Source organism: Somniosus microcephalus, chromosome 3, assembly GCF_052327205.1.
Source record: "Somniosus microcephalus isolate GS21.2 chromosome 3, FLI_Smic_1.0, whole genome shotgun sequence".
Classification (NCBI taxonomy): Eukaryota; Metazoa; Chordata; class Chondrichthyes; order Squaliformes; family Somniosidae; genus Somniosus; species Somniosus microcephalus.
Genome location: NC_140989.1, coordinates 132,545,602 through 132,563,826, shown reverse-complemented (window position 1 = coordinate 132,563,826; position 18,225 = coordinate 132,545,602). Strand labels below are relative to the sequence as shown.

Here is an 18,225-nt window from a genome sequence, read left to right as displayed (position 1 = left end):
CCCCAGTCGCTCTCTCTCTTCCCCCCAGTCGCTCTCTCTCTTCCCCCCAGTCGCTCTCTCTCTTCCCCCCAGTCGCTCTCTCTTCCCCCCCAGTCGCTCTCTCTCTTCCCCCCAGTCGCTCTCTCTCTTCCCCCCAGTCGCTCTCTCTCTTCCCCCCCAGTCGCTCTCTCTCTTCCCCCCAGTCGCTCTCTCTCTTCCCCCCAGTCGCTCTCTCTCTTCCCCCAGTCGCTCTCTCTCTTCCCCCCAGTCGCTCTCTCTCTTCCCCCCAGTCGCTCTCTCTCTTCCCCCCAGTCGCTCTCTCTCTTCCCCCAGTCGCTCTCTCTCTTCCCCCCAGTCGCTCTCTCTCTTCCCCCAGTCGCTCTCTCTCTTCCCCCCAGTCGCTCTCTCTCTTCCCCCCAGTCGCTCTCTCTCTCTCTTCCAACAACAACATGCCCTCGAAAAAGCCTCGGCACCGCCGGGCACTTCAGCTAGTATATATATAAATCGGTCGATCTGTCTGTCTGTCATTCTGTCTGTCATCGCCTGTGCGTCTGTCGGGCTATGCGCTCAAAAGTTACAGGGCGTACCTACGCGCGCGTTACCTCCAAAGAAAGCTTACGCTTCCGAGACGGTTTTAAGCGTATTTACGTTTCGGCCGGGCTAAAATTGCGCCCGCGGTATCCCAAAAACCTTCAACGTTCCGCTCATTAGCATCTCATTATCCGCTCATTAGCGACAGAGTGACCTCGAGGTCGACCAATCGTACGGCGGCTTGCTGCCGCGTGCGGCCAGGCCCTCCTACGGTCGAGTGACGGGACGATTGACCAATCCTACGCTTTGGTGACCTGACGGTCGACCAATCGGTGCGTGTGTGGGCGGGCCTTATCGTTCTGAACCGAGATGAGTCGCCGCCATCTTGCTTCCATTCTTTTTCCTGCTTTCTGCGTCTTTCTTTTCAAATATACATTTCCAGCAAAATAAAATTCAATTTATTAAATTCTTTTAAAATATTTGTAAATATTTTATCTAACCTGAACATTCTTTTTCCTACCTTTGCCCGTTTTTTTCTTAGGCCTGAATGCCTGGGCCTTTCTTGCCCAGCCAGGCCCGAGCTGGGTAACTGGGCTGCTGCTAAGCTCCTCACCACCCCCGCCCCCCACCCCCCCCTGCCGTGTCACGTTACCCGGGACGTGGCGTCTCTCTCTGGCTCGGCCGGGGGGCGGGGCTTGCTGAGCGTCTACCGTCACCCTGGCAACCGGCCCCCCGGCCGTCTCGCACAGCCACAATCGGCGGTCTTCACCTCGGGGGGGGGGGGGGGGGCAAGCGTCACCCTGGCAACCGGCCGCCTCGCGCAGCCGCAATCGGCGGTCTTCACCTCGGGGGGGGGGGGGGCCGCGACCCTCTGCGTGACCCTCGGTGGGGGGCCCCCCCTCCCTCCCCTTCTCTCCCCCTCCCCTTCCCCCCCCCTCCCTCCCCCCTCCCCTTCCTTCCCCCCTCCCCCTCCTCCTTCCCCCTCCTCTCCTTCTCCCCCCCTCCCCTCCCCTTTCCCCCCTCCTCCTTTCCCCCCTCCCCCCTCCCCTTTCCCCCCCTCCCCCCCCTCCCCTTTCCCCCCTCCCCTTTCCCCCCCTCCCCTTTCCCCCCCTCCCCCCCCTCCCCTTTCCCCCCCTCCCCCCCTCCCTTTCCCCCCCTCCCCCCCTCCCCTTTCCCCCCCTCCCCCCCTCCCCTTTCCCCCCTCCCCTTTCCCCCCCTCCCCCCCTCCCCTTTCCCCCCTCCCCCCCCCCTCCCCTTTCCCCCCCTCCCCTTTCCCCCCCTCCCCCCCTCCCCTTTCCCCCCCTCCCCCCCTCCCCTTTCCCCCCCCTCCCCCCCCTCCCCCCCTCCCCTTTCCCCCCCTCCCCCCCTCCCCTTTCCTCCCCTCCCTCCCCCCCCTCCCCTTTCCTCCCCTCCCTCCCCCCCCTCCCCCTCCCCTTTCCCCCCCTCCCTCCTCCCCCCCCCCCTTTCCCCCCCTCCCCTCCCTCCCCCCCCTCCCCCTCCCCTTTCCCCCCCTCCCCTCCCTCCCCCTCCCCTTTCCCCCCCTCCCCTCCCTCCCCCCCTCCCCCTCCCCTTTCCCCTCCCTCCCCCCCCTCCCCCTCCCCTTTCCCCCCCTCCCCCCCTCCCCCCCTCCCCCTCCCCCTCCCCCCTCCCCTTTCCCCCCCTCCCCTTTCCCCCCCCTCCCCTTTCCCCCCCTCCCCCCCTCCCCTTTCCCCCCCCTCCCCCCCTCCCCTTTCCCCCCCCTCCCCCCCTCCCCTTTCCCCCCCCTCCCCCCCTCCCCTTTCCCCCCCCTCCCCCCCTCCCTCCCCCCCCTCCCCCTCCCCCCCTCCCCTTTCCCCCCCCTCCCCTCCCTCCCCCCCCTACCCCTCCCCTTTCCCCCCCTCCCCTTTCCCCCCCTCCCCCCCTCCCCCTCCTTTCCCTTCCTTCCCCCCCTTCCCCTTCCCCCCTCCCCTTCCCCCTCCCTCCTTTCCCTCCCCCCCTCCCCTTCCCCCCTCCCTTCCCCCGCCCCGCCCTCCCCCTCCCTCCCCGCCCCGCCCCCCTCCCTCCCCCAGTCGCTCTCTCTCTCTTCCAACAACAACATGCCCTCGAAAAAGCCTCGGCACCGCCGGGCACTTCAGCTAGTAAACTATAAATTACATGAAATAACTATATTAAACAATAATTTAAATTTTTGAAAAAAATAATTTTATTTTCTAACGGGGCTAAAAATAAACTTACCTTGCTTTAATGTATTTAAAAATAATAAACCTGTGGAAAAAATGTTTTAATTTTAATTAATTCACCACTTACCTTGTGCCTGCTTTTTACATGTCTAACTTCTGCAGACTTACCCACCTGGGAAAACCTGTAAAAAAAAACTAATTTCGATGCACACGCGCAGCCTCTCCCGCGCACGCGTTCAACCTCTGAACCCCTTCGTTCAGGGGGACAGAAGTGCCGGTTTCCCGCGCATGCGCAGTGCATGCAGGAAACCGGCACTTCCATTGGGCCTACGGGTGAGTACCCCGTGCGTACTCACCCGTTTATGTTTCAATGAGATTACATCTCATTCTTTTAAATTTCAGAGCGTATAGGCCCAATCTACTCAATCTCTCCTCATAGGACATCCCTCTCATCCCAGGAATCAATCTAGTGAACCTTCATTGCACCGCCTCTAAGGCAAGTATATCCTTCCTCAGATAAGGAGACCAAAACTGTGCACAGGTATGGTCTCACCAAGGCCCTGTACAATTGTAGCAGAGCTTCCTTGCTCTTGTACTCCAACCCCCTTGCAATAAAGGCCAACAAGCAATTTGCCTTCCTAATTGCTTGCTGTACCTGCATGCTAAGTCTGCGTTTCCTGTACGAGGACACCTAAATCTCTCTGAGCACCAACATTTAATAGTTTCTCACCATTTAAACATTATTCTCTTTTTCTATTCTTCCTACCAAAGTGAATAACCTCACATTTTCTCACATTATACTCCATCTGCCTGCCACCTTATTGCCCACTCACTTAACCTGTCTATATCCCTTTGCAGGCTCTTTGTGTCCTCCTCACAGCTTACTTTCCCACCTAGCTTTGTATCGTCAGCAAACTTGGATACTTCATCTAAGTCATTAATATAGATTGTAAATAGCTAAGATCCAAGCACTGATCCTTGTGGCACCCCGTTTATCCCTACTCTCTGTTTTCTGTCCATTAACCAATCCTCTCCCCATGCTAATATATTACCCCCCAACCCCATGAGCCCTTATTTTGCATAGCAACCTTTTATGTGGCACCTCATCGAATGCCTTTTGGAAATCCAAATATATTACATCCACTGGTTCCCCTTTATCTACCCTGCTAGTTACATCCTCAAAAAGCTCCAATAAATTTGTTAAACATGATTTCCCTTTCATAAAACCATGTTGACTCTGCCTAATCCTATTATGATTTTCTAAGTGCCCTGATACCACTTCCTTAATAATGGATTCCAGCATTTTCCTGACGACTGACGTCAGGCTAACTTGTCTGTAGTTCCCCGTTTTCTCTTTCCATCCTTTCTTAAATAGTGGGGTTACATTTGCTACCTTCCAATCCGCTGGGACCGTTCTAGAATCTAGGAAATTTTGGAAGATCACAACCAATACATCTACTATCTCTGCAACTACCTCTTTTAGAACCGTAGGATGCAGGCCATCAGGTCCAGGGGATTTGTCGGCTTTTAGTCCCATTAGTTTCTCAAGAATTTTTTCTCTACTGATCTTAATTACTTTAAGGTCCTCACTCTCATTAGCCCCTTGGTTCCCCACTATTTTTGTTATGCTTTTTGTGTCTTCTACTGTGAAGACAGATACAAAATATTTGTTTAAAGTCTCTGCCATTTCCTCATTCCCCATTATAATTTCTCCTGTCTCGGCCTCTAAGGGACCAACGCTTACTTTTGGTACTCTCTTTTTACATACTTGTAGAAGCTCTTACAATCTGTTTTTATAGTTCTTACTAGTTTATTCTCATTCTTCTTCTCCTTTTTATCAATTTTTTGGTCATCCTTTGCTGGTTTCTAATGCTCTCCAAATCCTCAGGCTTACTACTACTCTTCGCAACATTACAAGCCTCTTCTTATAATCTAATACTATTCTTAATTTCTTTAGTTATCCACGGATGGATCACTTTTCCCGTGGAGTTTTTATTTCTCAATGGAATGTATATTTGTTGAGAATTTTGGAATATTTCTTTAAATTCATAAACTTAGAATTTGGACTGGGGTGCAAAGATGCAAAGCAGAATTTTTCCATGATCTAATCTACGTATGTGTCACATTTCAGAATTTTATGACAATTTTTCCACAGAAAGGATTTGGCAAAAAGAGTTACTTTTAACATTGTGTTTTTAAAAAGGGCAGCTCGACGAAAGTGGTTAATACGCTTACTGGAAGTTGTTTTCCCCAGAGACTAAACAATGAGCAATGTGTTAGCTTGTCTAGGTAACTGAAAAACAGAAAGTAAATTGATCCATGTCTGGCTGTGAACAGCAAGAGATAACAATGCCAGAAACTAGTATAGAGGCAGGCAAAGAGAGACTTTTGCAAACAGAAAGCCTGCAAGAGCAGTCAGGTTTGTTAAAGAGACAGCTGTGAGGGCTTTCACTGAGGCAAAGAGGTTGGAAATGTTGGAGGATGGTTATAAACCATCTTGTTCAAGTCAAGTAAGGTAACCTACTGATGTGGGCTAGCATGGTATGTTCTTTATTTTGAATAATGTGAAGATAAATTGTACAGATTGAAGTGAGTGAGTCTGGTCATGACAGCTGTTCTGTATGATGACCTTACTGTGGGAAAAAAGCAGCTGGCCTTATCTAAATGTTGCCTTGGTTCACCTTAGAGAGATTGAAGTTGTACACATACGAACAGAAGATACTCAAACTGCTTACAGGAGTGACTGACGCCACTGTACCCAAGAAGATACCTGCGGCAGATCTGAATATCAAACAACCCAAATAATCCTGCTTCAAATATTCAGTTAACTGCATTTGAATGTACATGTACAAAGAACAGAGTTTTAGGTAATAAAATACAATTCTACAAGCAAAAGTAGCATTCAAAACTTAATGTTAATTGAGGAGGGTGCAGTAGTGTAGTGGTTATGTTACTGGATTAGCATGCCAGAGGCCTGAGCTAATAATCCAGAGAACATAAATTCCGTTTTTTTTAAATCTGGAAATAAAGAAGCTGGTATGAGTAAAAATTACCTTAAAGTTGTCGAATTGTTGTTAAAAACCCAACCGGTTCATTAATGTAATTTGCGGAATGGTGGTTGACTCTTAACTGCCTCCTGAAGTGACCTAGCAAGCCACTCAGTAGTATCAAACCGCTGCAGTTCAAGAAGGCGGCCCTCCACCACCTTCACAGGGCAACTAAGGATTGGTGGTAAATACCAGCCTTGCCAGAGGTGCTCACATCACGAGAATGAATATAAAAAATATATATATATATATATAAATGTGGGAATGTAGTACACATGGGCTATGAGGAGCACACAATTCCAGGCCTCAGCTTTCATCGCCGGTCAATTATAACTGCATCCATTCAGAAATCCACCAAGTGGCTTCATGAGTCATGAGTAGATAAAGGCAGCACAAACAGAAAATGTTAGGCTGCCCTTATACCAATGGGTCTGCGTACCAATCACCATTCGCAGACCTCGAAAGAAAGAACTTGCAGAAATATAGCACCTTTCATGACCTCAGGATGTCTCAAAATGCTTCAATCAATTAAGTACTTTGAAGTGTAGTCACCATTGTAATGTGGGGAAATGCTGCAGCTAATTTTCCCACAAGTCCCTCAAACAGCAATGAGATAAATTAGTGACATTGGTTGAGGGATAAATATTAGCCAGGATACGGGGAGTACTCCCCTGCTTTTCTTTGAATAATGCCACAGGACCTTTTATATTCACCTGAGAGAGCAAAAGAGGCCTCAGTGTAATGTCCCATCCAAATAACGGATGAGGACATCACTTGAATCTTCCAGTAAAGTTTAAGTTTTAAAACTATGATCCACATAAAGGCAGGTTTCTGAATCAGTTTAAAAAGGAAAATGTTATTGCAGAAACTATAGCAAGTTTGTACTTTGATGTTACTTTTCTTGGAGAAGCAGCACTGATATTATGGCATCATCACTGTGGCAACACAAAAATATTGTACAAACACAAGTCTAGATCTGCAGCCACAAAGAAGGTGCTTAATTGCACAGCAATACTGGACATTTCTAGGTGGAAAAGTATTAAATAAAAAGCCTTGCATCAAAAGAGAATTTAATAAAAATGATTTGGTGTTAATGCAACAGGTATCCTTAACAGCCTGCAGTCCTACCTTTCTTACTGACTGTAGATGAAGAACTTTGGATTTCTGTTGTAACTTGCAGCATCCAAGCTGGCAAGACTCTTTTCCTCTGCACAGGGTTCAGTGGTGCATGACCATTCTTCAGTTGCTCACTCTTTGACTATAAGATCACAAAATTAGTTTGGTTAGCAGAGGACAGGTGAGACTGCCTCACGATCCATTTAATATTTTACCTTAAGTGGAATTACAATATGGAGGCAATATGTGCCTGATCCCATCCTCACCAAATGTTTACATACACACATCGTGCAGGGATTACTGCATAGCAACCAGGACCTAAAATTGTGACAAATTTCTTCCCTATCTACCTGAAAGCACTGATGCGAATCGAGTGTCCCCTCATCCAAGATGAGCTAGCTAGTCTGCATGGTTCAGCAGCCCACTGGATAACTTTAATTCTCCGCTCCACTCCCACTCTGACCTCTCTGTCCTAGGCCTCCTATAATGTTTCAATGAAGCTCAACGTAAGCTCGAAGAACAGCACCTCATCTTTCGATTAGGCACTTTACAGCCTTCTGGACTCGATACGTAGTTCAGCAATTTCAGATCATAATCTCTGCCCTCATTTTTTTGGACAGCAACTTTTGATGATTCTGCCATTCCTATTTACACCTCTTCTAGACCCATCTTTTGTTTCTTTACTTGTCCCATTACTATTCCTTTTGCCTCGCACCATCATCCCTTCTGTCTTTCAATCTCTCCTGCCTTCCATCTGAGCACAGATCTTTCCTCCCCTCACCTCACCCCCTTTCCCTGCCTCTGTATTTATTTAAAGCCTGGTATATTTCTAACTTTTTCCAGTTCTGATGAAAGGTCATCGACCTGAAACGTTAACTTTGTTTCTCTTTCCACAAATGCTGCCTGACCTGCTGAGTATTTCCAGCATTTTCTGGTTTTATTATGAGTGGATAACTTTGCTGACTCGTTGGGAGAGCCTACAATGCTTCATTTTCAAAGCTTGTTAGAAAATCTATTCGATCATTTAACAATAAAAAAAGTTTTAAAAACTGGATTGAATTATCAAGTTGCAAAGCCTAGAACCAAAAGAAGCAGAAATAAAATGCATCTTTGTGATCCTATTAGAAAGCTATCAGACATTTCCTTCAATTCCAAGGACCTTAAATCCATATTTCATGAAAAAAAATTAAACTACTTTCAGCTAGTTCAAGAAGACAGACAGGCTGGTGGAATGGTCGGACATATGGCAGATGAAATTTAACGCAGAAAAGTGTGAAATGATACATTTTGGTGGGAAGCACAAGGAGAGGCAATACAAACGAAGGGGTACAATTCTAAAGGGGGTGCATGAACAGAGAGACCTGGGGGTATATGTGCACAAATCATTGAAGGTGACAGGGCAGGTTGAGAAAGCAGTTAAAAAAGTATACGGGATCCTGGGCTTCATAAATAGAGGCATAGAGTACAAAAGCAAGAAAGTTATGACGAACCTTTATAAAACACTGGTTCAGCCTCAACTGGAGTATTGTGTCCAATTATGGGCACTGCACTTTAGGAAGGATGTGAAGACCTTAGAGAGGGTGCAGAAAAGATTTACAAGAATGGTTCCAGGGATGAGGGATTTCAGTTACATAGACTGGAGAAGCTGGGGTTGTTCTTCTTAGCAGAGAAGGTTGAGAAGAGATTTGATGGATGTGTTCAAAATCATGAGGGGACTAGACAGAGTAGATAGAGAGAAACTGTTCCCATTGGCAGAAGGGTTGAGAACTAGAGGACACAGATTTAAGGTGCTTGGCAGAAGAACCAAAGGCGACATGAGGAAATACTTTTTTATGCAGTGAGTGGTTATGATCTGGAATTCACTGTCTGAAAGAGTGATGGAGGCAGATTCAATTGTGGCTTTCAAAAGAGAATTGGATAACTGAAGGAAAAAAATTTGCAGGGCTCCGGGGAAAAGGGCAGGGGAGTGTTAGCTTAAGTGCTCTTGCAGAGAGCCGGCACGGGCTCGACAGGCCGAATGGCCTCCTTCTGTGCTGTAACCATTCTATGATTCTAGTTCACATACAATTGGAAATGAACACAGTATATTTATGGATGGTGTACATAATACACCAAATTTCCCAATGCACTTTGGTCTTCACATAATAGGAAATATTCATATTAAGAAATCTGGTAGAAACTTCAGGATGCAGAAGGTTTAACACAAAGATCGTAACTGCTTGCAGCATGTATTTGAAGGGAGTCTCTGCTGCTCCAAAGTAGAGAGAGGGCCAACTAGACCAAAGAACGACTTCAGTATGACACCGGGCTCTACAAGGCCACCAGCATAACTGATACTATAATGTGCCTCCAGACTCTTGTTAGAAACCTTGAGAGTCTGTATAAACCAGGCCTTCAGCTGCCTAGGCCCTAAACTCTGGAATTCCCTCCCTAAACCTCTCCACCTCTCTCTCCTCCTTTAAGACGCTCCTTAAAACCTACCTCTCTGTCCCAATATCTCCTTATGTGGCTCGGTGTCAAATTTTGTCTAATTAGGCTCCTGTGAAGCGCCTTGGGACGTTTCACTAGGTAAACGGAGCTATATAAATGCAAGTTATTGTTGTTGTAATTCACTGCTGAATCAACAAACTTTGTTAGTACTTTACGAATACTTTGATACCTATTTCTCTGGGATGGAAATATCATTTGTGTTTACAAGATATTTCCATCTGCCAGTTCTAACATAGATACCTAATATAGGATTACGTCCACAGTTGACCTATTTTCCCTTTCAATTGTTGATCAACCTTCTGTGAATTTCCAGCATTTTCTGTTTTTATTCTGGTAGTTCATAGCCAGCCCAGGATTCTAAACATCCACCAAAACACTGAACAGTAAAGACAGCTGGTAGTTTTAAAAAAAATTAAACCTAATGGCCTGGAATTTGCATTGCTGCTGGCTACAAAATGCGCTCCGCACAAGGATCTTGAATTCCTGTGTCGAGAACTTCAGGTTTTCCGATGTTCAATTCAACTCAACGGAACTTAATGGGGATTCCCTTGTTCAGACTGCTGTGACGTCAACAGGTTGTCTAAGCAGCCAACCAAATGGCAGAATTCTCACAGACAGCGGACAAGGAAGCGAGTAAGCCTTTAAAATTCTAACTTAGAGAGAGCAAAAGAAAGATTGGGGCTCTCACATGGGGAAAAGGCAAACTTTAAAAAAGAATTTAAAAAACATTTTTTGAAAAGTTTCTTAAAAATTTTAAATTTTTATTAAAATGGACAAATTTCACACTGCACAAAATTAAAATTAGTTTTCCAGGTCCTTAAAATTTGTTTAGCAGTCAATACACTGTTAAAACCCCAGTTGCACCTAATCCCTTTGGGTCTAACTTTTAGTGGGGCATTTAACAGCAGAAGAGCAGAAGTTTTCGTCAGTTTCAATGATTTATGAGAGTTCACTGATTGCTGGCTCTGTCGGGGGGGGGGGGGGGGGGGGGGCACAGCGCAACCAGTTTCGGAGCTGTCATTGACAGACTGCAACTTCGGGATTTCCGCGTGCGCCAAATCCCGAAGTTGTGGTCAGTTTCAAAGGTGGAATGACAGCGAACGTTACCAGTTCGCCGTCATCCCGACTGCAAATTCTGGGCCATTATGGTATAGGATTGACTTAAAACTTTAATTATTAAATCTGAACTCCTGTCCTCACTGATCTACACTAGCTCCCATTCTCCCAACAGTTTCAATTTTAAATTTTCATTATAATCTTCAAAATGACTTCAAGGCCTTGTCCCTCTCTATCTCTGTAACCTCCTCCAGCCCTGCGATCCCCATTGGTGGCCGTGCCTTCAGCTGTCCAAGCCCTACATTCCGCAATTCCTCACTCCCTCTCCTCCTTTAAGGCCATTCTTAAAACCCATCTCTTTAATCAAGTTTTTGGTCACCCCTCCCAATATCTGCTTCTTTGACTTAAAGTCTATTCTTGTCTGATTATGCCTCTGAAGCGCCTTGGGACATTTTACTACATTAAAGGCGCTATATAAATACAAGTTGCTGTTGTTGTAGAAATTCAACATGGTGATTGGAGATATGTACTGTACGTTAACTTAGCTAAGCATTTTGCCAACATTGAAAGCTTGAATTAGATATAATAATTAAGTTGAAGGGACAAAGTTCCTGTATCTGCCATCCTCATAAATTAATGCCAGGGAATTCAAATTCAATCAGAAAGTGATCTCTGCATTGCAAGATTTCTTATTTCCAAATGTTCTTACAAAAGACCATATAACCACCACAGTTTACAGCACAGAAAGAAGCACACCGTGTCTGTGCTCATGGCTACAGCAATTCAAAACTAATCTAGAAATTATGAGAAATATATATCCAGCACAACATGCCAATAAGTTTGTGAAAGGCAAGTCACTGATTGGTTTAGATTTGCAGGTGCAACAAAAACCATTTAGTAACAACTTCTAAAAAAAATAAATTGATGGATTTCACCCAAGTGGCTATTCCTTTTGTGCGAACCCAGACATTGGGCATCAGGAATTCAAAAGTGGAGCTGGTCCTGTTTTCAGCTGATCCCATCCACACACACATGCACTTCCAGCAGAAAATCAGTAGATAGCAATCAGGACTAAGAACCCTGACTCGATCTAACTTCTCCCTGGCCTGGGGCGCCATGGTCAGTTGTGACAGACCCAGCCAAGATAGATAGTCTACTTCAGCACCAACCAAAGATTGTACCTCCAATTCTCCTGGCCTGTTTGACTCAATACCACAATACAGAGTGAATTTGTCCATTCAACCCCCAGGTGATACTGTACCTAGCTTTTTTTCGCCCCACATGACGCATTTGAACACTAAGGTTAATATGCTTACACTGAATTCCTGCGGACTAAGTCGAAACCCACAGCAGTCACTATCAATCAATTCTAAAAGCCTCAGTCTGAATCCCAGAAGGTTCCAAAGTCCCAAACATGCTCTTACTCAGCAGGCATAGTATTAGACTGGGGATAAAAGAGTATTAACTGGTTTAGAATTTTAACAGAAAGTTTGTTAATTATACAATTCTTACCATGATGTCCAAATTGCTATGTGGTTCAAATGCACTGGATTGCTTTCTGGAATGATCATCTGTTGTCACAGTCCTGGAAGATGTAGTGGGTTTTTCTGTGTAACCAGAAGATATATTTGGGCCTTCATTGACCTCCTCTTTACCCATATGCAAATTCTCTGGAGAGTTAGACTGATCATCAGTGACATCTTCAAAACTTGATAGATCACTATTTCTGCAATGCATTAATTATAAAGATGGCATAAATAAATTTTCATTGCCTCAATTAAATAGATAAAAAACATACCTTGTACACATTAATAAAAATTCCTATTTCAATTTTCACTGAAGGTTTTACTTGCCAATATATTAGCCAATTTCAAGTTTTTGTGCAACATGTGAAACTAAATTCCTTTTCAAATTGGCATGACCAGTTAAACAGTTCAACAAAAAAGGTCCTGATTACAAAATACTGATGTGTACTGATGAAACCCATTTGAAAAACACGTTCATAGATTTACAAATAATTCATGTTTAGTAAGTATAATAAATAGCAAATCCTGGGACAGGATTTCCAGAAACAACACAAAAGACTCACTTTCGAGTTTGGAGGGTCAAAGCCGGAACTTACTATTACCAAAGTACCGTTTTGTGCGCTTTCGGCGGCTTCACTCGACGAGCCCTCCTTGTTTGCCAATCTTTCCCCCCGATGTAAGCCCATAGTCACTAAATCACGATGTTTCAGTCAAGATGATCGATCCTTTATCGAGACAGAAATCTCTCGCCTTATATATCCAATTATTACAGTATAAGTTTACAGATATTTATTAATTTCCTCAAGGTAGTTTTTGAATGTTTTCATGTGCTACTTATTCAGAGACACTGTTCTGTTCACTCCAGAGAGAGTACAAAAATCTAGGCTGACACTCCAGTGCAGTGCTGAGAGAGTGCTATCGGAGGTGCTGTGTTTCGGATGAGATGTTAAAACAGAGGCACCGTCTGCCCTCTCAAGTGGACGTAAAAGATCCCATGGCACTATTTTGAAGATGACCAGGAGAGTTATCCCAGTTGTCTTGGCCAATATTTATCCCTCAATCAACATCACTAAAACAGATTATTTGGTCATTGTTAAAAAGACATATGGGATACTTGCCTTCATTAGCCGAGGCATAGAATATAAGAGCAGGGAGGTTATGATGGAACTGTACAAAACGCTAGTTAGGCCACAGCTGGAATACTGTGTGCAGTTCTGGTCGCCACACTATAGGAGGGATGTGATTGCATTGGAGAAGGTGCAGAGGAGATTCACCAGGATGTTACCTGGGCTGGAGCGCTTCAGCTATGAAGAGAGACTGGACAGGCTGGGGTTGTATTCCTTAGAGCAGAGAAGACGGAGGGGGGGGACCCTGATTGAGGTGTACAAAATTATGAGGGGCATAGATAGGTTAGATAGAAAGGAACTTTTCCCCTTAGTAGAGGGGTCAATAACCAGGGGGCATAGTTTCAAGGTAAGGGGCAGGAGGTTTAGAGGGGATTTGAGGAAAAACTTTTTCACTCAGAGTGTGGTTGGAATCTGGAACTCACTGCCTGAAAGGGTGGTAGAGGCAGGAACCCTCACAACATTCAAGAAGCATTTAGATGAGCACTTGAAACGCCATAGCATACAAGGCTGCGGACCAAGTGCTGGAAAATGGGATTAGAATACAGGGCTTGATGGCCGGCGCAGACACGATGGGCCGAAGGGCCTCTTTCTGTGCTGTATAACTCTTTGACTCTATTATCAGCTTGCTGTTTGTGGGAGCTTGCTGTGCGCAAATTGGCTGTCGCGTTTCCTACATTACAACAGTGACTACACTTCAAAAGTATTTTATTGGCTTTAAAATGCTTTGGGACGTCCTGAGGTTGTGAAAGGTGCAATAGAAATGCAAGTCTTTTTTTTTAAACATATAATTGATTATGCTTACTACTAAAAGTTATTTCTGTACTTCATTTAAAAAGGTTTTTCAAATTAAGGTGGTTTTACAGTAACCAAAGTTATAGATTCCACAAATTTTACTTAAAAAAAAAAATAAATCCACGTAACAGTGCATTCAATATATTTCACTAACTCTTAGGACCAGTAGATGCAGGGTAGGGAAAAGGGTGGAGGATGGGAAGAGGTGGAAGGGAAGGAAAGGAAACATTTCTGGGCCAGAAATCACACTTTCCATAGACATTCTAAGTTTACTTTTACAAAATAACAAACTGTAATCTTACTGCAATGCTTATCCCCTACATGAAATGGAACATCTCAAGGGCTGATGCACAAGAACTCTAGAAGAAATTCTCCATAATACATTCTCCATAATACAATAACTCAGTAAGAGAAGCTCATGGGGGTGATTTTGCCAATGGGGGCGCGATGGAGGCAGGACTGCTGCTTGTTGGTTTTAGTCCCGCCTCCATCGACTTGTGTCCAACCCACGCTATTTTCCCTTGATTGACCTAGTTAAGCCCGCCCAGTGGGCTTAGCAGGCCAATTAAGGGGAAGCCGGTTACAGAGAACGTCAGCGTATGATGTTTCATCTGTCAGAACTGTCATCGTTTGACAGCTTTGAGAAGCTGTCAAACACTGACATTCTCTGTTGTTTGGTGAGTTCTTGTACTCAAGGCTCACCAAACCTTTTTGTGAGCAGAAAGCAGATGGCTATTGCATCGGAGAATGCAGCAGCCATTCTGTCATCTCTGCCATTGCGATGCCGGAGCCTCCACATCCCCAACGATTGAAGCCTGCAGGAAGAAACAAATGTAAGGAAACTTTTTCTATCACTTTTCACTCACCTCTCATACTTAGCTCTCCACACTTGCACCCATCACTCACCTCCACAGCGCACTTTTGGACCCCTCCGACCCCCGCAGACCCATTGCTCATCTCGGTGACCCTGGAGGGGTTTCCTGACATCGGGAAGCCCGCATCTCTGCTGGAAAAATGGGGATAATCCTCCTATCTGCCTGTTAACTACCTGTTAACAGGCAGTTAAGTGGATGTAATCCCGTTCCCGCCTCCAGGAGACGGGACCCGGCGCGGGTCAGGGACCTGCCTCCTGGGAAGATGGCACAGAGGCAGGTTACTGCCATTTTCCAGGCAGTCCCGCCTCCAAACCCGCCTCCCCAGGGTTTGCCCCCTATATGGTTGCTGTTTGAAAGACTCAATGTTGCATACATCTCTCCAATTTTCCCAGCTGTATATTTTGCACTCGCACTTGCATGGTATATGGTGTACAATTTAAAGCAGTTAGCCACACATTTGTTGTGAATCATTAACACTTACAAAGATCTGCATGTGAAATTAGCAACTGCAAAGCAAACAGCATCAGTCAATTCTCACATAAAAGTAGCTTAAGATCAAAACTATTCAACATAACTTGCATTTATTATATATCTACCTGAACTTAGCTGCAATGCCATACTATCATAGAGACCTACAACACAGAGGGGGCAAGTCACCCAGTCGTGCACGTGCAGTCGTGCTTAGTCCCATGATAGTCCTACGATAGCACGTTCATCAAAACTACTTTTCTAATCTTTATAAGTTTTGGAATGTGAAGCCAAAAATTAGAGAAGTAACAAGGTTACATTATCCTTGAAAACATCATCCCATTAATGTCGAATGAATCCACAACACAGAGGTGATTATTGTTTATTTGCTTCTGAATTAAAGAATCAGTCACCTTAAAGTCTGGTCAAGGCTGGAAGAGATGACTTTATATATATATTTGTCTGGCAGCAGAGAAAAACAGTCTCCTGGGTACAGCCAGTGCCATTTATCTTTCTCCAGGGGCAGAAGCTGGTCTCCACTTGAGGACTGATGGAAGCATGGATTAGTGTGTAACTGGAACAAAGAACAAGAGAGATGACCAACAAATTAGTATTAATAAAGCTACTGACTGCAATCAGGTTTACATCTGATGCAAAGTGACATCATAACAATAGCAACTGGTCAAATAAGGGGTGCAGAATTATTTACTTTAATTAGATTTCAGAATACAATTACTTCTTCATTATTCCCCACAATGGAATGGTGGATAATTGATAGACAGATAATTAATAGTCCCCAAACTTTGGTTTTAATTATATGACGCATTGGTATGGGAATGAAGACACGTACAATACAAAAATAACAATAAATTGGATGTAATATTTCTTGGGCTATAAGCTTGATTTGTATCTGACTGGGAGAGATTGGCATTAGCAGACTAATATCTCAAGCAAGGTTAGCCTGGGAAAATTGTGCCAGATAATTGGGAAGATAAGCAATTGGATCACAGATAATGGAGATCCCACTGTAAAAATACTGACCTCTTCCCTTAGTTTTGACAAGGATTGTAAGGACTTGAATCAGGGTAGTATGAATACCTAATGCTAATTTCACTTATAAATTGAATATCAATACATTCTTTGATGTCTTTGTTGCCAGAACTGTGGCCATCCACTCAGCCACCTCTACCACCGTTTCCCACCTCCCTCAATCCAACGCCACCTCACCTCTTCACTCTGCTGTTTCCCCCTCATCTCCCCTAGACCTTACCACACCCAGATCCTCCATGAAGTTCGCATCTGCTCCGTTGAGCCCCTTCCAGTCCAGCTCCGGACTACCCAATATCTCTTTCTTGGCCTCATGCTTTCCAACATTGTCAGCCTTTCCCTCTCATCAATCATGCCATTCTAAACTGCCATCACCCATCCTTGAAAAGCCCACCCTTGACTCCCATCTTTGCAAATTGCCACCCTATCTCTAACTTGCCCTTTTCTCCAAAGTCCATCATTAAAATAGAAGAAAAGTTTGTTCAAGTATAAGGCAATGAGGAAAAATGTAGCAAACATATCACACTGGTAATAACCCAAGTGTACAAACTGAAAATGTTGCTGCAATAAGAAAAATATTGATATTGCAAATTCAGCTAAAATTATTCTAATCTCAACTGAATGCAACCACCAAGACTTATACCATGATGGGATCTCACTCTTATTGTACCCAAGAACAAAATTCTTCACAATAAATCATACTCTTATGTTTTATCAATTACAGCTTATATAGTTTACTACGTACTCAGCCATGGCTCAGTGGTAGCACTCTCGCCTCTTGAGTCAGAAGGTTGTGGGTTCAAGTCCCACTCCAGAGACTTGAGCACAAAAATCTAGGCTGACACTCCAGTGCAGTGCTGAGGGAGTGCTGCACTGTCAGAGGTGCCATCTTTCAGATGAGCCGTTAAACAGAGGCCCGTCTGCTCTCTCAGGTGGACGTAAAAGATCCCATGGCACTATTTCAAAGACCAGGGGAGTTCTCCCCCATGTCCTGGCCAATATTTATCCCTCAACCAACATCACTAAAACAGATGATCTGGTCATGATCACATTGCTGTTTGTGGGAGCTTGCTGTGTGCAAATTGGCTGCTGCTATTTCCTACATTACAATAGTGACTACACTTTAAAAAGTGCGTCAAAAGTACTACAAAGCGCTTTGGGACGTCCCGAGTTTGTGAAAGGCGCTATATAAATGCAAGTCTTTTTTTCTTTCTCTCTCTGGACAATGCCAGCGAGCATATTCTTTAAAAAAATCTTTCACCAACTGGGAACAGCGGTCCCCATGAATGTCCTTTCCATCGTCACCCTACCTACCTCAAAACATTGGATTAAAGACATTGAAAATCAAAGCAAGTATAAATTTAAACAGCTCCTACTTTTACTGTAATGTTTGCAGACACTAGCACACCAGCTACCATTCATGGTAGGAACAGATGACCGGACGCAGGGACTGGGGTTTTCCACTGACGTGCTGACCAGGCTGCGATTTCCCTCCCTTTTATTTTAACACGCAGGAAAAGTATCGAAAAGCTAGCAAGCACACGAACGGAAAGCCTCACCCAGGACCTGCAAATCTGTGACTCTGCTAAAAAATAAAAAGCAACCGGTGCCAAAATAAAATGGTTTGAATTAGCACTTCTGTAAATAAGCCCCAAAAAGGTTTAACTCAGATCACTTGGGGTTTATGTTCAGCTCATGTGGTCAGCCCTTTCTACCTAATTGCTGCCAAGTAGACACTTTGAACAGTAAAATCAGAGAAACCCTTTTTTTAAAACTTTAAGGCCTAGAAATTCAGTTGCTTGCGCCAGCCGGTAGCGCCTTAGGAGGAGGAGATGTTGGGCGCTAGGCGACTAGCGGCCGGGCGCAGCGCGATCTGCGCCTCTCCCCAACTTCACTCACGATTTAGCGGCGGCGCAAAGTCTTTGCGCGCGCTCAGCTGCGCGCGCAGATCCTGACGTCATTTCCTCGTGCAACGCCCTTTGTGCGCCCCAAACCGGAAATTCAGTCGTGAC

The 18,225-nt window shown here is 45.0% G+C and overlaps 1 protein-coding gene across 5 annotated transcripts in view; it reads right to left on the bottom strand.

Moving 5' to 3' along the window:
• The window catches only part of aplf (aprataxin and PNKP like factor), a 115,868-nt gene that overhangs the window by 62,027 nt on the left and 35,616 nt on the right, over positions 1–18,225 (bottom strand). For all 5 annotated transcript variants that reach the window (XM_085981633.1, XM_085981636.1, XM_085981632.1 and 2 more), the window contains 3 exons: positions 15,580–15,740; positions 11,891–12,104; positions 6,845–6,974 (listed from right to left, as the gene is read on the bottom strand). In XM_085981633.1, coding sequence (XP_085837759.1) covers positions 6,845–6,974; positions 11,891–12,104; positions 15,580–15,740 — 505 coding nt within the window. The remainder of the gene's footprint in view (positions 1–6,844; positions 6,975–11,890; positions 12,105–15,579; positions 15,741–18,225) is intronic.